The sequence below is a fragment of the Fringilla coelebs genome (genome assembly GCF_963513975.1).
Source record: "Fringilla coelebs genome assembly, chromosome: 1".
Taxonomy (NCBI): domain Eukaryota; kingdom Metazoa; phylum Chordata; class Aves; order Passeriformes; family Fringillidae; genus Fringilla; species Fringilla coelebs.
This window is the reverse complement of record NC_140028.1, coordinates 58731619-58754000: the sequence shown is the minus strand read 5'-3', so window position 1 is coordinate 58754000 and position 22382 is coordinate 58731619. Positions and strand designations below refer to the sequence as shown.

At 38.1% G+C, this 22382-nt stretch overlaps 1 protein-coding gene across 3 annotated transcripts in view; it reads left to right on the top strand.

The window, feature by feature from the left end:
* Window positions 1–1917: 1917 nt before the first annotated feature.
* NETO1 (neuropilin and tolloid like 1) overlaps window positions 1918–22382 on the top strand; it is a gene marked incomplete at its 3' end in the record, with an annotated part of 61595 nt that continues 41130 nt past the window's right edge. For all 3 annotated transcript variants that reach the window (XM_084204952.1, XM_084204951.1, XM_084204953.1), the window contains exons 1-4: window positions 1918–2108; window positions 5698–5751; window positions 7332–7469; window positions 15443–15691. In XM_084204952.1, the coding sequence (XP_084061078.1) occupies window positions 2081–2108; window positions 5698–5751; window positions 7332–7469; window positions 15443–15691 (469 nt within the window). In that variant the 5' untranslated portion in view covers window positions 1918–2080. The remainder of the gene's footprint in view (window positions 2109–5697; window positions 5752–7331; window positions 7470–15442; window positions 15692–22382) is intronic.

Below are 22382 nucleotides of genomic sequence, written 5' to 3'. Positions count from 1 at the left end.
CCGCGGAGCCGCGGGCACACAGCCACCGCTGCCGTCCGACCTGCGCTCACCCCCCCGCCGTGCTTCTCCGCACCCGCGCCAAGCAGGATGCCGGGCTGCATTTCATTTTTCATTGACTTACAGCCTCCTTCCTAGCACCCCCCTCCTCTCTCTGCCCCGGCTGAGCTACCAGACACACTTTTCTTGTTGCAAACGGCGTGAGCATCAGGTGCGGGCAAGGAGGAGCGGCGCCGACCCCGCCTCCGAGATGCTGCTGCGGCGTGGGGAGTCCGGGGCAGGGGCTGCGGGTGTCCCAGGTCCCCTGGCTGCGGGTATCCCGCGTCCCCTGGCTCTGCCCCCATCCCCGCGGGAGTCGGCGGCTTTCCCGCGCCGGCTGTTCCCCAGCCTGACCGTCGCAACAGCGGTGCAGAGGAGCCGGGGGATCCCATCCTATTCCGCCTGTACTTCTGTGACACAAACCTTCCCTTCTTCTCGTCCCTCCCCGCCGTCCCAGCCGTGCGCTTCGCTCCCTGTCCTTTCTTGCCGTCCTCGTCTCTCCCGGGCGAGGAGTGCCCGGGAGTGCCGGGGCCGCGGCGCTGCGGGAGTCAGAGGTGCCGGCTGCCGCGGCTCTGCAGGGCCGGCTCCCGAGGCCGAGGGGGGACACAGCCCTTTCTGTTCATCCACTCGCCCTCCCCTCTTGTTTTCTATTGAAACCGTTTCAGGCCCTCTCATTACTCTCATTATTAATATGCTTTCTCTATTATTTTCTGTCCCCCTCCCTCCCGCCCTGACCGCTAGCCCTCCGCAGTCTCGTCAAAAGGATGGGTGTTTGGGGTGGGTTCTAGCTGGGGAGAAAGATAAGTCCTAGACGCGGGGGGAGGGCGGGAGAGAAAGGGAGAGATTTTGCAGTCGTCTCTGGGCTGATTGGAAGAGGTAATCATTGTATCTGCGGCCGGAGGATTAGCAGATAAACTTTTATTGCTCCCTTTTGTGCGTGTGTGCGCGTGTCTTTGTGCGTGCGTGGGTGTGGGTATGTAGAGGAAGAAGTCGTCTCTCAAGGGGGGAAATCTTTTCAATTTCCCTTTGGCAGGTGCAGGTCAAGGAGGAACTCATGAGCATTTTGTCTGATCCATGAACTGATTAGGAGAGAGGAAGCGATCCCTCTCCTCTTACCCTTCCCTTCCCAGTTTTGAAATCATTCCTTCCCCACCACTGCCACCCTCCCGTCCTTCCCCTCCTCTTTCCCTTCCCCTTCCCCTCCACTGAATGAATGGAAGAGTCTCCACGGTTTTCTTCTGCTTCTCGCCCTGGACTGGAGAAGTGAGGGGACATCACTCTATCCTCATCCATCTCTTTCTCGCTCCATCCATTCTCAAGGGGATTTCAGACCGTGCAATGTGTTTTCAGCCTCTTGCCGCTGCTACCACTTGATACTGTGTTATGCGCAGGGAGAGGGTTTTGCAAAAATGGATTTATTCGATTTTAAAGGAATTCTTCTCTAATAAGGTTCTCATTGCACACAAATATGACTAAATCCCCTATTTGGTAAATCTTTCTCTACCCCACCCCTCCTCTTTGGGTTCCCTCCCGCCCGCCCCCACCCCTTCAGAGGAGCAAGCACAGGGAGCTGATGACGGACCCATTAATCCCTTCTTCAATGCATCAAAAGAAGCCGAAGGGCTGGAAGTCGCTGGGCTCGGAGTCCTGCAGGAAATGCTTCGATCTGCTTTTGGTTCTGTATGAAACTGGTGACTAGGGGCTCGGCTCGCTCCGCCGCCGCCGCCCGCCGGCACCTGGATGCGCGGGCCGCCGCCGCCGCCGCCTTGCCCGCCGCCGCCGCGATGCACCGCTCGTGGCGGTGCTGGTGATCGCTCGGGTGTGATGGGATTGAGCCGGCGGTGATCATTTGAAGGCGGTGAGGGAGAGCGAGGGAGAGAAAAGGCTGCTCGGCTCTGCTGTGTGTGTGGGCTTCGGGCTTTTTTTTTCTCTTTATTTTTTCTTCTTCTTCTTCTCCTACTTCCATCCTCTCCCCGCCACTGGAAGTCCTCCCGTATCTAAATGGAATTAGTGGAGACCGAAGCCCCTTGTGTAAGGAACAGACATGACCCATGGGCGCAGCTTCTTTCACAGTGAGTATCAATCTCCCCCTTCCCACCCCCGACCGAGCTCGGCCGCCGCGCACGGGCTCCTGCCCTCCGCTGCCTCCACACCTGGCGTAACGGGACGCCCAGGCTCCCTGGGCGAGGGGGCGAACTCCCCCCACGCACACACCGCATCCTCTCCCCCGCCACGCTGCGGTGCACCGGAGGGGAGCCGGTGTCTGCCAGCGCCGTGGGGCGGGCGGCGGGGCGCGCTCCCGGGGGCTGGAGGCTTTCACCTGGGCAGACGCGTCTGGTGGCTTTTGCCTCGCCGGGAGAGAGCGGAGGGAGCTGCCCCCGCCGTGGGGCCCCGGCCATGGCTCGAACCGGCCGCCGAGGGTGAGGGGGCGCGGGGCAGCGCCGGGAGCCGCGGCGGGGGCGGGGGCGGCCACACCGGGCACGGATCCCGGAGAGCTGCGGGGCGGGGGCGGCGCTTTCGGCTGAAATCCACCAGGATTAGCAAGGAGACACCGAAATATATCACCTACTCTTCCAAGACCTTAGGGGCCTCAAGGTGCGAGGTGGGACTCCCTCTCCCGCCTCTGTTTTACAGACGGTCCACTGTTCTGAAGGGGCTTGACTGGCCCCAGTTCCTCCCAGCACTTCTCTGCGCGCCCACACCTGTACAATAGCGCTATGACCAGGTATTGCTTGTCCAACAACTCTTCGCCAGGCTAAGCCAGTCTGTGCCAAATCGCAGCCTCCTAAAAGCCTGGCCAAAAGATAAATCACTTAATGTACAGCTTGTAATGAAAAAAATGTACAGATCCAAAAAAGATGGAAAGATGCGTAATCAGAGTGGCACTAGAAAGCACGGTTATAATTACACCCGTGATTAGGAGGGAAAGGGGGAGGAGGAAGACAGTGAGAATGCAACACGAAATTTTGTGGAAACTTCTTTAAAATAATTCCCAAACCGAGATAATGACAATATTGTTGCTATGCTGCCAACACTTCCCAAGTGACAATTTTCAGTGAGTGAAGATTCCATGGTTGGTCTCTTTGGGGTCTTGGGGTTTTTTTCACCCTCTCTGAAAAGCACTGTTATTTTTCTGTGGCTTGAGAAAGAAAAAGGCATGAGAAATTCAAACCTGAAATTGGGTATTATGGGTGCGTTTGGGCAGAGGGATCATAGAATAAAATAGTCTGCCTTGTCTACTTGAATAATATGTATTTGTGTTGGCTTTTCCCAAGAAGACCACAATTTTAATTACTTTCTGGCAACTTGCATATTTTGGCACTGCTGTTAATGACACTAAAACAGGAGCCTTTTTCTTTTTTTTTTAACAGGGGAGAAATGTTTCACTTTGTCTATCCAAGTGTAAGATAGATATGTCTAGAATAAAGCCAAGACCCTTGAACACTTAGTTTCTAAAAGTCTCTGCTTGTCTACTAGACTTTATTATCAAGATTATTTTGACTGCTTATTACTAGCAAATGCTGATAAAATGACATTTAAGTAAAGCTCTACGCTTTAGGAAAACAGCTCTGTGGTTTGGAAACCTCTTTTCCTGCAGTTACAACTGGAACTGAAAAGACATGTGGGGCTTTTGTCATCTTGTTAATAATGTATCTGTGACTTGGACCAGCTCTCTTTACTTCTCTGAACTTCATTTTTTGCTGTGTAGAAAATGAAGGGAGACAGATAATAGATAAAGAGGTTTGAAATGAACGTGTAAGAATCAGATATGCATTGCTATTAATTGCCTAAAAGAAACACTTCTCACATGGAGTTTGTTCGGTTATCGTGTGTCCTATTCTAGCTTCCACAAATTTATGGGCAGGCAGAGCACTGGCAGCTGATTCCATATTTGAACATCAATCCACTTTACACTATTGAGAAATTAGGTGTAGGTGGTGAAGATTACAAGCATAGATGCATTATGATCACTGCATGAAACACAGCTAAAGGAAATGAGCAACTCAGTAAAGGGGTGACTCCTGCCTTGCCTTCAGACTTTGACAGAGTTGGCAGGCAGAGTCCCAGCTAGCATGTATTTCCAGAGTTCATCCCTGAGGAGAGTGAGGGCATGAACAGCTAGGTAACACTGAGATCCAAGCAGAAGGTGTAGTGTTCTCACTGAATGCTCATGATACACAAGAGTTTTAACCATCAGTGCTGCCAACATCTGTCTCTAGGGGCTGTGAGCCTGACCAAAAAATAGTGAATTTGCTGCCAAGCCTTCATTTTCCCAGAATTTCAATCTTACCCTGCTTAATAGAGCAGCCATCATCTATGCCTCAAACCCTCTGTCACATGGGAAAGGTCAGAGACATAGAAATAAGGATCTCAATGCCATCAGAATACTGGAAATATGGAGAATGGCTTCCTTTGGAGTGAAAATTATTTATCACATAAATTGTGATAGAAAAGGTGAAAATGTTGAAAGCACCATCTTGGATCACAGTTACTAGCCCATGGTGGCTTTTAGTGTCTCTAAGGGAAAATAAGAAGAAAGTATGCTATTCAATTACTTTTATTAATTCATCAGTTCCTCGTCATAGTCATCAACAAAATGGTAGCTGACTGATCCAAAATGCTCTGAATAACCATGCAACTTCATTTCCACCTTGAGGTCAGTGCAGCCTGGGCACTGTGTTTGGGCCTAATGCCAAACTAGCCGGGGCAAAGCCCTAAGCACTCCAAGAACTGATGGATCTGCTCTCTTCTGCACTTGGTGTTCCACTTTCTCTGACAGCCAAAGAAGATATTAATGATGACAAGAAAATCAGTGTGTGATTTCTTCATCAGGTAGCTAGCTAGTCACTTTGATCTTCCAAATCAGTCTCATTATGACTCTACTAAGGGTTTGCCTCTTAGCCTTTTCTAGTCAAACTGTTATATTTGGAAATTCCCAGAAACCCGGTCATTATCTCCAGGTCAAAGTCCATTTCAGAAAAGTTGCATCTGTTTCCAAGAGGCATAGTTGTCCTATCACAGCTGGAGACAGCAGATACGTGTTTGTAAAGTGGGCTGCAGATTCACTGCAGCAAAAAAGCAACACACCCTCTCTACAAGTCAAAATAGATTAATGAGATTGTTAAGCACACACAATAATTTACCTCACTAGAGATTTTCAAATGCTTTGATGGATGTGAAGAACCCAACCTCTCACTTCTTTCCTACTCCCAGTACTAATTTTCAAATTTTATTATGCCATAGTGAGAGACATTAGTACATATAGTGGCACTGAAATTTAGTCTCCCTCTGTTAAAAGCAGACTCTTTCCTATTACTGACATGAACTAATATTATATAAATAGGTATTGGTATAAAAATGTTTTTCTCTAATATTAAAGAAAAAGGGAAAATGATGAGAACATCAGTGCCTGTGGATTTTATTTTAAGCCCAAAAGATGTCCTCTTTAAATGCATACATTTGCAAAGATTAGTACTTACAAGAACATGCCATGAAGAAACTTGCTTATACAATATATGCAATTAAAAGATGCAAGTAAAAATGAAACTTTTTCTTTACAGCAATGTTATTTCATTTGTATTCTTGTGAGATATATGAGTACAAGTCATTTGCCTGCAGAAACTACCACTCTGTGATATGTAATGCATATTTCTCTTTCAGTTGTAGCAAGTCTAATCATCCTACATTTGTCTGGGGCAACCAAAAAAGGAACAGGTATGTAAACGTCAAACATTTTTGTCGAGCAATTTATTAGAGACCAAAATATGGATTCGAGTTTTTAGTTTAGTTTTTGAAACTTTTAGTAGCTCATTTACTTCCAATGTCTGCCCTTTGTTAATTTGTTTGGGGTACTCACATGCCTGTATACACACAAAAATCCAGGGGTGTTCATCAGGCTCAGCCTGACTCTAACTAAAGACTATAAAACACTCCCACTTTCAAATGGGGAAGTCCAGTTTGGGCGCTCAGCTACCTACACTTTTTTTTTGTTGAAGTATAATTAAAAAGCTGAAATTTGGTAAGATGGGTGCACTTGTGCAGGAGGAGTAGAGAAAGAGATTCTTGAAAGGCTTGGGTGCTCAGTGTGAGGAGAGCCTAGCAGGGAATGCTGCTAAGCACAGTGCATTCTGTGCTTCTGAAAACTTCTGAACCTGTGTCTGAATGCACAGTCCCTGCAGGCAGGGATTCATTGCAGGAAATTAGGCTCCATGTCGTACTCTGCCTGGACCAGGGTGAAAAAGAAATGTAAAGAAAATACATAGTATATAAGGAAATATATAGTATAAGTCAGATCTCAGATGGTTATTATCATCCTTGGAAAGTGCTTGTTTTCATCCATTGGTCCGAAGAGGGAGCCTCAAACACCTTTACTCTACACACTGGGGGCTTAAGTTATATGGGACAGCTCTTTAATTATTAAATATCCCATTCAGAGCAACACCAGTCTAGAACCTACTATCCTTCCTTTTAATAGCAGCCTAGATGCATTTCCTTCTGAAGAATCCATCTCATTTTAGCCTACTTGTCAAAGCAAGGTGCTTAAGAAGGAATCCCTGATCTTCAGCTTGAGCTGGCCCAAACCTTTGACTCCAGTCTCCCTGCCAGAGAGCAGAAGGAAATGCAAGAGATTCAGGGCTAGGAAGAAAGCAGACAAGAAAGACTCTTGCTTTCTGAGGATTCACTTAGGAGAAGGAAAGTTCTGGGCTGTGATTCCTGGCCTCAGAGCTATTTATTAATTTTACAGCAAACAGTGAGATAAAAATAATCTATGAACCAGATTCCAGGAATTCCCCTGTCTACCTCTGTCCAGTGAATATAGACTAAATATGCTGCAGATTTAAAACAACTTTTATATATGATCATAGTTTTCTGGGTTATTTCCTTGATTTTTTGGCTGATATATTCCTGTATTATGGCATGAAGCTTGCTGATAGAGCACATGCTTGAGCTTTTTGAGATATATGAGTGGGAAATTCATGCCTTCCAATTCTCAAGCATGTGCTTTCCATGGACGGTTATTATTTTAAAGAAGGTGCAAATTTATTTTCCCCTAGACATTCAAACCTCTCCTCTTCTTTGAAAAAACATATTTTGAGTAAGAATTATATGTCTGTCCCTGTAAAAAACAGCCTTCTTTTCCCCTAGATCAATTATCATAGTCTCAACAGATAAAAGTTTGAGGCCACTGACAGAAAAGGGGCTACTGTATTTATCCTGTTAGAGAGTTCTTAGTGTCATTTGGACATGATAATTTTTGGGCTAATTATATAATGCTTAATGTCATCATTTCACAGAAAAGCAAACTGTTTCCGAAGGACAGAGACCTGTGCAGTGTGGAACTTGGACAAAATATGCAGAAGGAGGCATCTTCACTTCTCCAAATTACCCCAACAAGTATCCTCCAGACAGAGAGTGTGTCTACATTATAGAAGGTGAACAAAAGAAGAATCTTTATATTTTACCATCAACTGTATTAAAAAGAATATGTTTTATTATATGTGAAGAGTAGATAAAGTCATGGTAACAAATATTTTCCAGTCAGAAAAAGATTTAGAGAACCTCTTGATTTCTGTTTTGATATAATTCATAAAATAGTTAAGGTGGTAAGTATGTAAGACTCAGTAATAAACAGTACTTCAGGAATTTATTTCAGGATATTTAGAAAATGAATAGAACCTAAAATGCAATGTGACAGAAGAAAGGATATTTTAAAATGAGTAGTAAAAGTAAACATGGGAAACAAAAATGCTTTTGACTTTCATACAGACATTTTAATCTTACTGTAAGTGAACCAGGGATGACAAGCTTAGTACAGTAAAACAAGTCACACAGAAAATATCCATGTAGTGAGTGTTAAAATTATTTTCCATCCAGTGGTTCATAAGAAATGAAAATAAAATAAACCCAACCTACAAAATAAAACTAGAGGAGACAAAACATCTCTAAAACTTAGTTTTTAAAAAGTATACAATTGCAGGCATGGAAGTAATGTAGGAAAGGCTAAAGGTGTATTACAAACAAACTGTGGTTTCTTTTCATTAGTCTTAGTAAAATGCATGTTGGAGAGATTGCTGTGATAATGAATCTGTGGAAAGTAATAGAGGTTAGATCCTCTCAGAGCTCAGAAAAATTGAATCAGGTACTGTATAGTAAATCCCTGGAATTAAAAAACTTCTTTCATGAGTTGTGAGTATATGTAGAATAAAACAGTGATAGTCTTCTATCCATGCTTCATTTAGAGAATTAATAATGAATTAATGATGGAGTGAGGAACTACAGAAGTCATTATTTTACAAAAGATGCAGGTAGCACCAAGATATATTTCCAAAGTTATATAGTTGATTTAAATTGAATGAACTGTTCTAGACCCACACACACTTTGTACTTTTATAAAGTCAAAAGCCACAGCAAAATGACTGACTTTCACTGTGGTGCTAGAGAACTTGACTGAAGTAAGTCAGGAGAGGTGATTATAAATAATGTAGCCAAACAAACTCTTAAAATAAAATTTAATCTAGTCTGTAAATGTCTGAAATTTAAACAGATACATGGTAAATATTAAAATTCCAGCATAGTTTAGCAATTGGTTTAAAATAATAATTTTTTTGAAGAAGATAAATGCATAGGTTCGAAATGTACAACTTAGCATTATTTTTTTTCCAATTACACTTATGTTGCTAGATCCGGGTCTTTTTGGGTCTATTGATCAAATTATCTAACACTCCTGTGAGACTGGGAAGAACCAAGCTTGTTTTATCTTCAAAGATCTGAAACACAGGATGTTTTGTATCAAAGTGAAACAGTGCAGAAAATAATCCTCCATTTTTGTAAAATTTAGTCCCACATCTCAGGTCATGAGATGTTCTTCCTCACAGTAAGAAGGTGCTTGAAAGTCCAATATAATAAAGACTTTTATCTTTATAATAGTAATTAAGTACTTACAAAAATATACTGAAAGATTGCAAAAATACACTGTTGAAATAATGTGATCTAACATATCTAAAAATGGAAATGCCAAAGAACAATTTAAGAAAGAAATATTTAATCAATCAGCTTCTATGACAAAGATGAAATTCCACATTGACAAGTTTAGAGCAATGTATAAGTAAAAGAGTAAACTCAGCAAACATCTTGTTATAGTTTATCAGGAAGTTCAATCTTGTAAAATCCAGTTGAACACAATTTTTCTATGGCATGGGTATTTTCTTCTTCCCATCCAGCCTAATAACAGCTTGGATTGCAGCTGGTCATTTTAAAACCCACAATGAACCATAGGCATTGCACAACATTTTCAGCTCTGATCTCCCCATGTCTATTTCTGTCTTCTAAATAAAAATCAGAAATAGTCATGTCTGTCTGGAAAATGTCACACAAATAAGCAGAAATATAGGAAGATATCTGAGCAATGATACTTTAAAATGTTTCAGATTTCAAAAAAAAAGGCAAAAGAACTACTGAAGGTCAACAAAAACTTTTTTTGTAATTAGAATAAATTATTTGTTCATATTTTTTCCTTTTGCAACATATAAAATAACAGAAAATGATAAAGAAGCCTAGCAAGTATCAAATTTTCCCCACATCTTTTATATTCTGTGAAACTCATTATCATAAGACACTGATATAAAAGGATTTATAAAACACTTATATAGCAAGGTATTTGAAATCAGATAACAATCTACAGAACTTCTGCATAATCCTGACTAATGGAGGGAATAAATATTTTAGAGTAAGACAGAAACATCTCTTTATGCATTTTATTTCTATATTTAGTATTGAAATTTCCATATGCTTGAGTATTGAAATTTCCATATGCTTGAACAGCTTCTGAATCTTGTTGAATGCCAAGTACCAAACTAAAGGGACTGTTGATATGGTATATAATATCATCCCTCCATCACTATCTCCCTGTTGTATGTCTCAGGGAGTTCAGCCTAGCAGGACTGTATGTAACATACTGAAAGCTTTATGATGTTATGATGTGAGCATAAATGCATATATGAATCACTAGGTTCATTTCTGGATGATTGCATTCATTCTTTCATTTTTTTGCTGTCAAACATAGTCTTAGGGCAAATTCAAACATAGTTCCTAGTGACTTTAGTGGTCTTTACTGAGTTCTCCAGCTTGCAATTTGTTGTAAACAGTTGAATTTCCTCTCAATTTTTTTTTCCTCCCCATTGTAGTTCAATTTGCATGTATGTAATCCTTTTATCATGTCAAAATTATTTTGGTGATGTAAAGGATCTGGCAAAAGTTGCCGTGATCATAGACTGAATTTCTGAAAGAAAAGGAGATTCCTGACTGCAGAGGCTTCTATCCTAGCAGTCAAAGACATAAGCAAATCAAACAGTTGGAAGTTTCTTAGATTATTCTGCTTTTTTTTTTTTCTTTTTTTTAATTCTGATTTAGTAGTAGTGATAATGAACTCTTAGGACAACTAGGAATTTTAAAGTCCAGGTTGAATGCCTTTCTAAAGGAAATCCTTTAAGTCTAGATATCATGGCCTCTGTACAAAAATTGTTATGCTACAGAGAAGTGTCATAAGTGAGGCTTGGAGGAGGGTGATACAACTCCCCAAGGAACTTCTGATCAATCCCATCTGCCTTTCAAAATGCAATGAATTTTTTTTATTTTTGTTTGGTTTTTTCCTTTTTTTTTTTTCTTTCAATCTTAGTTGGCATACAGAAAACATAGAAAATGAGCTGAGAAAAATTGGCCAAATTTCACCCTTATTTTGCATATTCATGATTCTAACCTGACGAAATTCACAGCTGCCCAGAACAATCACAGCAGTGACAGCAATAGCCTTTGCCAGACTGCAGAACATTTGGCGTGTGTGCTATAAAAGGAAATTTGCACGGGAGATTTTGTAGGAGCCAAGGCTTTTATTTGTATTAAAATATTTGGAGTGTGGGATAGTCATACTATACACACTATAACTTGAGAATTGGTTTAACAATCCTATAAGTGAAAAACCTGTCAAATTGTAACCACTCTTCTGCTTTTAATAATTAAGTGCTTATTTATAAATACAGGTATGAACTAGAATTGCTTTATGGAGATATAAAATATATCTTTCACTTTACAAGTTTGTGAACATACAGAGTTATCAATCTTGAAAATCTCATGTTCTCACTAAAGACCATTAAAGTCTCTCATGATATTTCACAAGTGTTAGAAAATTGTCGTGTTAACACCAAATGAGAAACCCCTACTCAAAGTCCTTTTGTATTTCACATTGATTTGTGTGTTGAAAAAATTTTCACCAAAAAAATGAAAGAACTCTATTTTCAAATGAAGATAAATGTGATTTCCTTTTCAATATTACAAGGATAACCAGAAGGAATGAGGATTATTGAAACTATTAGTACAGTAAAAGCTTGTAGAGATGGCAGTAGGTGTTGAGTTGTTTCACATTTCCATGCAGTGTGGCAAATTGAAACAGATTTTTTCACTTAACTTCAGCTGTCACTACACAGACTTAGAGGCTGATCAGAATTAAAACCTTAATTGTGTAGTTTTGCTGCAACCGGTCTACTGCAAGCTGGAACCCAATGACTCTTTATTTTTTTTCCCCATTGGATGTAAAATCTTAAGGCAGCACTTGTGTAAGATAATTAGATGAAAAATATGACAAGACATGCAAGCATTAAGTAGACCTTTCCATGGTTCTAAACATTTTTGAAGAAAGACAATTGGAAGTTAAATATGGAAGTTGTGGCACTTGAAATCGAGTCATTTTATGAGACAATATATTAAATATATTTCATTTGGAGTGGACAACCACTTTTCCTGACATCACGGCCACAGAATAAGTTCTGAAGATGTGAATGGGTTTTACCTCTTAATTAGGATACCAGAAATAACCACTCCATCCCTCCTTTTCTGATTAGATGGCCAGATGCCAATACAATCTTGAAGATCTGCATATTCTGGATTTTTTTGTTTTATTTTTCTGTAGGTGCACACACACTATTATTAGTGACTATTCTGGACATATCCCCAGTTTATTTCTGTAAATTTTACTGTGACCTCACACCTTTGTTGCAAAAGGTGTGGCACAAGATGCGTGTTTAAACAAAAGCTCTTTTTCTACCTCGTGTTTAGCAAAGAAACCCCTTATTAAAGCCAGAGTCTAAGTGTGAAATTATACCATTTTTGCTAAAAGGAACTTAAAGATGAGAATTTGAATTATGTGTTTTCATCACTTAGGGCCATATCAAGGAAGTTTTGATTAATTTCGTGTTTTATGTAGATTATTGCAAACAAAACATTTAACCATTAACTAAATATGAAGCACGAGAGGAAAAACAGAAGCGCATTTAAAAGCACCTGATGAAAAGCTCATGGATGTGTGTGTTTCACCCTGGGGTTACACACAGTTACAGAAATGTGAAGTGTTCCTGGTGTCATGGCCAAGACCATGCCAGAACATGACCCTACATTTAAGGGGTGTGAATGGGCAGTGATCCAGCCCTCAAACTCAATCCCCAGCCTTGCTTTATCACCAGTGGAGAAGTGCTGCTAATGAATATTCAATGCTCCATTCCTAAAGTGAAGTAGCCTCTACTCACAGGGCCTTCAGGGAAAAGTGGAAACTTGAGCCATCCTTGAGCTGATGTGATTCTCTCTGATCCTCTAGTGAGATCTGAGCTTCACTAAGAAAAGCCTCATCTTGACTTTGTGGAAAAATAAATAAAGGCAGAATAGTGTAAACTATAGCAATATTCTGGTCATAAAAGTGATTAGCAGTGTGAGATTAAGAAAGCTACATGGAGATTAGGGTTGGGGAAATTTTGTTTTTTCTCAGGTCATTCATTCACACGGCCAATAGCTCTCATGTGTAACTGTAGGCCTGCTTTTTATTTATCCACAATCTTTCCTTTTACTTCAGAGCCTCCTATACTGAGGCTATAGTTGGGTCTAGGGCTCCTTTTCAACACCAAAAATCATGAACTTTGAGGGGGTCTCGTGGCCATTTTTAACGTTTTGTGAGTCTTGGATACAGAGAAGACTTGTTAAGGATTAACTATGAGCCAGCATTTGTAACCCTCTTGGTATGAAATAAGGCAGCAGAAAAGAAAGTTTTTAAAGGATAAATGTGTTATGATAATGGCGTGAGCCATTTTTGAAGAAATCACTTTGTGGGCTGCAGGAAGCACAGCAGCTATGCTGCTGTATGTCAGCATAGCTGACAGTCATGGCAGGGGAATCGATCTTCATATCTGGTTTGTGACATTAAAACATAATAATAAAGCTCTAGACCAGTTAATAGCATAACCTTGGAGTTATGAATGTGTAAGATTTTCAAGCCACGTTGAGCATTCTTAAGATTAACTAAAGTGTTTTAGGATAGAATTTCTGACTCTGTGGTCCTTAGGTGGATGATGAACAGCTCTCAACAAATCTCCTTACATGGAATAAGAGCATGCAGAATATGATCCCAAATTGAAAGTCTGGATTGCTCTCTTCTGTCCTAGTATTGCTTAGTTGAGTTTAAATCAATAATTTTTATGAAAGTGTAAAGTCAAGGATAGAAAGTTCTGAATAAAATTAATCAATGATGTCTTTCAGGCATTTAATCTTTTACTATAATCTAAAAAGATTTACTTTGGTTTTCAAACCTCACCAAGGATAACATCATTATGATCTCCTTTACAAGCTTTATTATCTGACCTTACTTTTGTAAATTTTTTTGCACTTTCAAAGTAGCTTCTATTCCATAGACTGTGAATTTGGTGCAATTGTATGTAGAACACAGACCTATGCTTTTTCTATTGAATTTGTATGGGCATAAAGATCACAAAGTTCCTGTAAATTAGTAAAAATAATGACAAGTCACTACTATTTCCCTGAATGCGAATGTCTTCAAATTGAGATCAGTCGTAGAGGTTTCTTTCTTATGTTAAATTAAATGTTTCAGTAAACATTAATCATCCAGTTATATTACCATTGTAAGTAAGGCTGTTAAAATAATCTTTCTTTTCAAATAAGATGTTTTATTAACTTACTTCTTAAATGCTTCTTATAAAATGAGGCTGTATTTATCTACATGAAATAGTTGTAAGAGGGATCTATGTGCTCTTATATAAAGATTTCAAAGTTTACCTGATATCTTCTTACCCAGTAAATTTTAAATAATCTCTCTTCTTATCTGAGTAATGAGTTCATACTAAAAGCTTCATTTTAAAACATTTCAGAATCCAAGCAAGATCTTTGTTCTTGTAACACTGACAGTTTTCTTATTACTCTTGAGGAAATAAATGTAGAGATACTGACTCCTGGAGTGGCAGCAGTTTCCATGCTAATGATTTGGTGTGGAGTTTGATCTTGCATATTTTCATGTGAAAAGAATGGTAACTCTGGCAAAGCTCATGGTAATACAAACCTCTTTTGATATGTGTAAAGTGTAGGACATGATCCCATGAGAGGCACAGCAGGCAATGACACAAGAAATCCTTGTCTTAGCAGAAGGCCTTGTCAGCAAAAGGCTCCAATGCACCATGCTCTAGACACAGAAGGCACACAGATTTTGCTGTGGCCAGGATTAAAGACAGAAAACAGTGCGCCTCGAGGAGGTTGCCTCTGAAAAATGTATCAATCAAACCATGATTTTTTCCCTCCTTGTAAGATTATACTATATTTTTACCAGTTACTTTTTTTTGCTTCATACAGAAGATCCCAGGGAGTGTCTTTTTTAGAGATCATTCTGAACATCTCTAGACTTAAGACCTATCATTAAAGATGGATTTTTTAAAATGTCTAATTAAATTGCAACTATGAACTTCCTTCAAGATTTTCAGTATATCATTTACTCTTCTATTTTCATCCTTATCCAGGATCCTTATCCTTCTTTCTTAAGTGAGAATTCACTGCATTTGTTCTTATGTTTCCAATGAGAAGTAATTCTGAGTATAAGCAATTGCACTCCAGTTTGCATTGACTGCAATACTTATAGGAAGATAATCTGTCCTTACTGTAGCACAATTCTGATCAGCCTTTTCTTCATTATCTTTCTCAGTACTAGGTATAAAAAAAGTATTCTGATTAACACCCCTCCCCAAAATATAAGAGAAAAAAAAAATTTTTCTAAATATATGTTTCTTAGAAACATTTTTTCTTTTATATTTGAAGAAATTGTTCCTGGCTATATTTTTCTGTTCATCATAGATATCTCTCTCTTAACTTTACTAAACACTGTTGTCAAGAATATTTTTTTTTAAAGGAGAACAACAGACAAATAAACTGACAGTGTAAAATCTATAAAAAATATAGATGTACTAATTTTCAAACAAGTTTTTAAGCAAAATTTTAGGATCCATATGACATTGATATATTTAATTTTTTCAGTTTTTAGTTTTGAAGGGTTAGAAAATAATAAGATAATTTTCTTTTTTGTTTCTAGCTGCTCCTAGACAATGCATTGAACTACACTTTGATGAAAAATATTCCATAGAGCCTTCTTGGGAGTGTAAATTTGACCACATAGAAGTACGAGATGGACCTTTTGGCTTTTCCCCAATCCTTGGACGTTTCTGTGGACAGCAAAATCCACCTATGATAAAATCCAGTGGCAGATTCCTGTGGATTAAATTTTTTGCTGATGCTGAACTGGAATCTATTGGGTTTTCTGCTCGGTATAATTTTACACCTGGTAAGTACAAACCACCACATTTTTAATAGAAAAAACTTATCACTGTAACTTTTCTAATGATATATAATCTTGCTGTTGAATAATATCTTTAGCTGGGGCTTAGTTTATTGTCAAGGAAGGTATTAATATATAGGAACTTGATAAAAGTCATATGTATCTTTTGCATAAAAAATAAGGCTTATTCAAGGAAAGATTTTCAGATTCTGCAGTTTTTAAAAGTATTATTTTCAAGTGAATGCTATTACAGAAGGTCATTCAAAAGGTTTCATGGGAAGTATAGTGTTTTATGCTTGGCTGTTACACTGTACAGCTTTTCTTTCAAAAAGATAATCGATAAAGTATTCTAATAAAAAAATGTAATTATCTCAGAAAATTCCATCATCGCTTTTCCACTTCACCAATTATTTCCCCAGCTGAGGAGTGGAATTGTTCTTCTTCCTCAATAAAGCAAACTATTACAAGTATTACTACAGGATGTGTGAGGTTCAAATAGTAACATGCATTAAATATTTTTCTTAAAAGGCTGTAAATCTTAATTGCAAGTGTACAAGTATTCCTTGTCGCTGTTTAATTAATTAAAGTAAAACAAAATTCATAGTCAAACTTCCATTAATTCCCCTGACTCCCCCACTTGTTAACAAAAGATTGTCAATTTTAAATTTCTTCTTTGGCTGCAGCTCCACTATACTGCACTGCAACTGCACTGCTGGATGTGACGTAGTTCTATGACTTCTTAGGTACTGAGTGATGAGTCATGCTTTAGTATAGCTGACTCTAAAGCACTGTAATTATTATGTAATTTTGTCAATTATGTCACTATTTTTTCCGCTAAATTGTTGTGTTAGGTTGAACAATGTTCTCTAGAATACTGCCTAAAATTAGCAGACCCAAAATTCTTCCTTAATTATTACAGTAGCATCATAGAAGGTGGCAGGTCTACAGGCTCTGTGTTGTTCTTCTTTTTGGTTTTCTTTCTGTAATTCAAGGAAAATACTTATAAAAATAACCAGCATAGTAAAATTTTCTTTCAAGTCCATGATACTGTTTTTCAGTGGCTAAACATATATAGAAGGTTCAAACAGAAACAGAAAAGAGAATTTCTGTAGCAAATTATCTGATAGCCAGGTATATGTACCTGTTGTAAATTCAAAGACAATAGACAAAATTTTTTTATAACCATGCATATCCACTCTGAAAAGAGATTTAAATTTTTATCTCTTATTTAGCATGGGTCTGTGGGCTTTTGCTATTGCCTTGCCCTGTGCCATAAGTCCTCTCCTTTATATCTCTTTACTTTTTTTTTTCCAAAGAGTTGTGCATTCTGAAAAGATATTAATAGCAAAATCTCCAACTTAGTCTGTCTAAAAAATCTCAAGTAAAAGACAATTTCATGGACCATGTTTTATCCTCATTCCTTTTATTCCTTTTTAACTGATGTAAGGAGAATTTCTACACAAAGATCAATGCTGGTAAATTAGTACAGCAGCATAAATTATTCTAGACTTCAGATGGAATAGCTATATCTTTTTTCCTCCTTGATTCTTTGCTTTTTTCCCCTCCATAGATTTCAATGGAAGCTCTGCAAGTAGTAGAGTTTCTCAGAATACTGGCCAAAATGAGAATATAATTAATCTGACAAGTGCAAAACAGCACTGCTGCCTCCTTGATCACCAATAAGAGGATGAACTTCACATTCCACATTATTACTTGGGCAGTCTTTTATTATGCAGACATGGATGAGGCATGACATTTTGCGATCTATTGTCCATAGGTGTGCACTGGGAGGGGCTCCTGCCAACCCATAAAACAGAATGATGGCTTTTGAGATTGTACAAGAGAGTAGCAGAGAGAGGATTCCACTCCAGAGCATAGCAGAGTAGCATAGAGAGGACTCCAATATAGAAATTATCACCTAAACCACCTACAACCAGCTTAAGTGACAATTAAAAAAATTAAATTATGAACAACCGAGAGATCAGAAGAAAATTTTCAGCTAACTTCTCTTTAAAGAACTTGAAGAAAATGATCCAAAGCAAAGACTCATTTGGAAACTGTTGCTGTCTCAAGCAGCTGAATGCTCAGGGGAGATGTGGTTTTTGTTGCCACTCAATTCTCTTGTCGAAAGCAGGACACTCTTCCTAACTGCAACCTGCAGAGGAGGTTTTTCCTCCAGAGACAACGCAGTTATTTCTTGAGTATCAACAATCTTTGAGGGTCCCCATCTGCCCCTGACATGTCTCTCATCTGCCTCTTTTGCATTTGAGATCCTAATGAGAGAATCAAGACACATGATGTTAAACATGTGGGTGTGTGCCAAGATTCAAAAAATAAAAAGTAAATTTGACTAAATTTAAGCTGCAACTGTTTATTGTTTTTTGAATGGTACCTGGAGAAACAGGGAAAGAAATTATTTACAATATCTCCAGGGTGTATAAAAACAGGTAACTGGATGAAGTTGAAAAAAAGATCAGCTAGGATATAATGAAAAATGCTGAAATGAATATCTATTAGTTTGTGCAAATGGAAAGAGTCCTGCACCTAAGGCATTTAAAATCTAGTTTGGACTAAGTCCTATAAAAAGAAATTATATATAAAAATCCTAAGGGATAGACTAATAATTTGCAATTACAACAACTTTTCTGTAGAATAATTTCTTTGACTCCTTGGCACTGAAATGGTTGGAAATCCATCCATGAAGACAAAAGTCTAGTACGGATTGTGGTTTCAGAAACAAATGTAACCCTTTTGCTATACATTCTTTTTCATTTAAATAAACCGTTTTTCAGAGGTCTTTTCAGTACTCTAAAAATGAGAGATCCTGCAGAAGAAAAAACTTTAGCAATAAAATCAGAGCTACACACATAGCCAACATGAACACACCCAAAAAACTGGTAAAACTACTGAAGGTTTTGCAAAAAGTTCCTTATTAAAAGAATAATTTAGGCTTTCATTTTTGTCATTCCTAAATTATAGTGTTAAGAGACACGTAGATGAATGAAGTTGTACGCATGGTAAAATTGACTATTTTCAAAGTCAAAACTCTGAGCTAAGGGAAAAAGTATTCATCTTTTGCATAATTTCAGCTAATATCAATAATAATCAGATGCATTTTTATGTAAATTTTCAACCATTTTGCATACATGAGAGTTTATAAACAAATAAAACTGCTTTAATTTTTATATACTATTATAATTTTATTTTTTATGTTAAAATTCTGATTATTTGTTTTCATTTCAAAATGGAACTATCTGAACCTATTGAACCCTCATAAATGTATACAAACTTTTTGTTGGGTAGCTTCTTTTTAAGGAAATCTGATGTATGAGAGAAACACATATCAGACTACAATATTTTCAGGTCCTGCTGGTTCACTTTGAATAAAATATTGATTGGCTAGTGAAAAACATATGACACAAGGATATTTCATCCTTGCTCTTGTTTTGTCATTCTTTGGGCCACTGAAAGGCCTACACCTGAAATTTCATTTCATAGCTCTGGGTTCTTTGACTCAATCTATTACACTCATTTTTTCTAAAAAGTTTCATCTCAAGATTATCTTCCAAAGTGGTGTTGAATCACTGTTTTGTGTAGAAAAATCCAAGTACTACTTCAAACTATTGACAACTCTTCTTTTAAAAGAATCTTTTTTTTTCTTTTTTCTAGTACAGACAAGAATTCAGGCAGAGAGAGGCTGTGTTTATCTGGGCTTTCTTGCTCAGCTAGAATAATCAGATTTCTGTTTATCCTGGTCCCTGATTTTGCAGGACAGTGGCTTAAGATAGCACATCATTACTTTCAGTTCCTTCACTTAGTAGAAGCCATCTGTGTTTTTATTTAGCCTCATTAATATAAACGTCAGTCAGCAATGTTTTCTATTCAACTGCCTGATAATGGAAAACAAAAAAAAAGATTTGTACTCTTGTGTCCCAAAAGTGGAATATGAAACACTTTCTAACTGGAGTAACAGTACATTTACATTCCCATTACAGTGAATGTCAGAGAAATAGATTAATTATGTCATCTATCTTGAGGGAAAAATATAAAAACAACCCAAATTTCTCCTTGTGGGGGAATTTGTATATTTTAGAACTCATGAAGAATTTAATGAGAATTTATTAAATTCAATCACAATTCTAAAAAAAAACTTAGCTAAAATATTATCAAATGATTTTGTCATCTAATGTCCATCTCCTGCCTTGAATGTGTTTAAGCAAGGGATATTTCCCAGGCACCTGGAATAGCTGAATATCCATGTGAGATAAGTCACTTATACTTTCTTGTTTACTCTTCTGAACCTGGTCTGATGACTTCTAATTTAGTATCAGCTATGACAATCACTTTTTAGCAACTTGAAATACAGTTAAGCTTTTTGAGAACCAACAAACAATGCCAGAGCCATTTAACCTTGAACCAGACAATGTTTTTCTTTTGGGATCAGAGTTGGTTTGGAAGATGAGAAATTACTCTTTATAACTTCATCTAAACTTTTGAGACAGAACCACGTGATGTCAAAAAAACCTGGGGAAGTGTGAATCTGTTTTATTTATTGACACATAACTTCCCAGCCCTTTCAAATTGCTATGAACAGCTTCCTGGTGTTATGAACTTTTGTTGTGCTTCTACAAGTGCACTTCATAAGAGTCAGGCACTTCATTGTTGTTCACAAGGCATTAGGGCGTCTGGTCTTGGGAAAGGGAAGGAATTTCTCTCAAGTAGGATGATGCATTACATTGAAAATCATGATCACATGTTTCTGTTAAATTTCAAGTGTAAAATAATTCCTTATGTGGAGCAAATGAGTATCTGAAAGGTCTCATGAGGTTCTCAGATCTCTTATTAAGTCTTGCCATCTCATAGTTTTATGTTTCTTTCAACAATACCCAAAAGGGAAATACAGAACTTCCTAGTTTAGAAATCCCTATGTCCTGGGAGTTTCATATTACCAACAGAAGGAAGTTGAACACTTAAATCCCTACACCATTGAACTTTGATGTAAAAACAAGAGCAAGAGACATATGAGATACAGTTTTAAGTATTTCTAGCACTGGAGTAAAGAAAAATGACAGCTTAACTAGGGACACTTACTGCTTCCCCTGACGTCAGTGCACCCATCAGTGTTCTCTACAAAAATCCCTTCTCTGTATTCATTCCATAATAGGCTGGACATGGACTTCTACAGAATGTTTAATTGGATATTCTACAGCAGTACAGGTACAAATAATTCTATTCTACCTCCATAGGAAACACCTTTCTTCATTTGTAGGTGACCTCACCAATAATGGTGATTATGATGTTGCAATGATAAATATTCTTTTCAGAGGGGCCTCATTTTTCTGACAAAACATCAGTGTTTTTTGGAGTACCTGTGAGGGATCTTTAGGAAGCTTAGATGTATATTGAAAATTAGTCCTAGAAAACCAATGTTTTTAGTGTAAGCTGCATTTTTATAATACCGTTGTCATTCTATAAATAGTTTATATTATTACTTGTTACAAAACAATTAAATCTAAATCTTAGAAGCAGCAGAGGATTTTACTTAAATGTGGTCTTTTTCTTATCCTCTTTACCCTAAGGATAAACTTTTGACTTCATGTAAATACTATGCTGAGTTAGCTTAACCTTAGGTCTGATATAAACTAACTACCCTTTGCTTTAAACATTTATAAAATGAGGAAACAACCAGCAGGCCCTGGAAATTTGTTTTCCCTATTAATTCTTGATTTCTCTGTAACATTTGTGAAGCCCTTGGAAATGGCAGCTCAGGGAGGGTAATATGGAATTTGTGCTGAACAGAAAGCCTGGGTAGTCGTCCTCCAGAACCTCCAAAGCTTGTTGTTGTGTAACTTGGTAGTTCTCATTCAAACATTATAGCACTTACTTCTTCAGGGGAAAAAAAGGAAACTTGTCTCATATGTAATGAATAAGGAGTTTTTGATTACTCTTCAAAGCTCTTCCAGGTCACCTGATTTTCTCATCTGGCAGATTTTCTAATAGCTCATATTGGGATGCACTCCAGGGTGGTTGTATTGTGGTCTCCTCCTGACAACTCCGTTGTCTGTAATAGTTTCTCTTAGGGACCTTGGACATGTGATATCTGGAGAGATTCTGCTGACATTGAAGGAATTTTTTTTCTTCACTAATATTTCTCTCAATCTGTTCAAATTTATCCTTTATGCATTGTATCTACAGGTTTATAATGTATTACTGGTATAGGCAATAAATCTTAGCAATTGCCCCAGTGTTTTTGTCTAATCAGTCTGAATGCGCCCCATCTGTCTGGGCAGAAAAACTATTTTTTTAGTATGGCCATTCAGTTGTGACAGGTTTGATTCTTTAGCTGTCAGTATATATTAGGTAACACCCATGTTTATATAATTTCTTTTCCGTCATCTTTTTGCATAGGTTCAAGTAACTGTGATTGTAGATTTCTAGTTATTGTCTAATTTATTTGATGGAGCATTTCTCAATTCTAGCAGCAATAAATAGTGAACTTTATCGAGATACTTACCTTTCCTTAACAGATTTTTTACTGTTTGTATAGTGCTTCTAACTAATTCTCCTTAAAGAAATATATACAAACTCTTGTTAGAAGTCTCTCAGTTCCCTGTAACTAATAAACAGGCTTCTTGCCCCATAATTAGTAGCTTTTCAAACTTAAGTCTTTGCAAAACTGAGTCATGTTTCTGTTTCT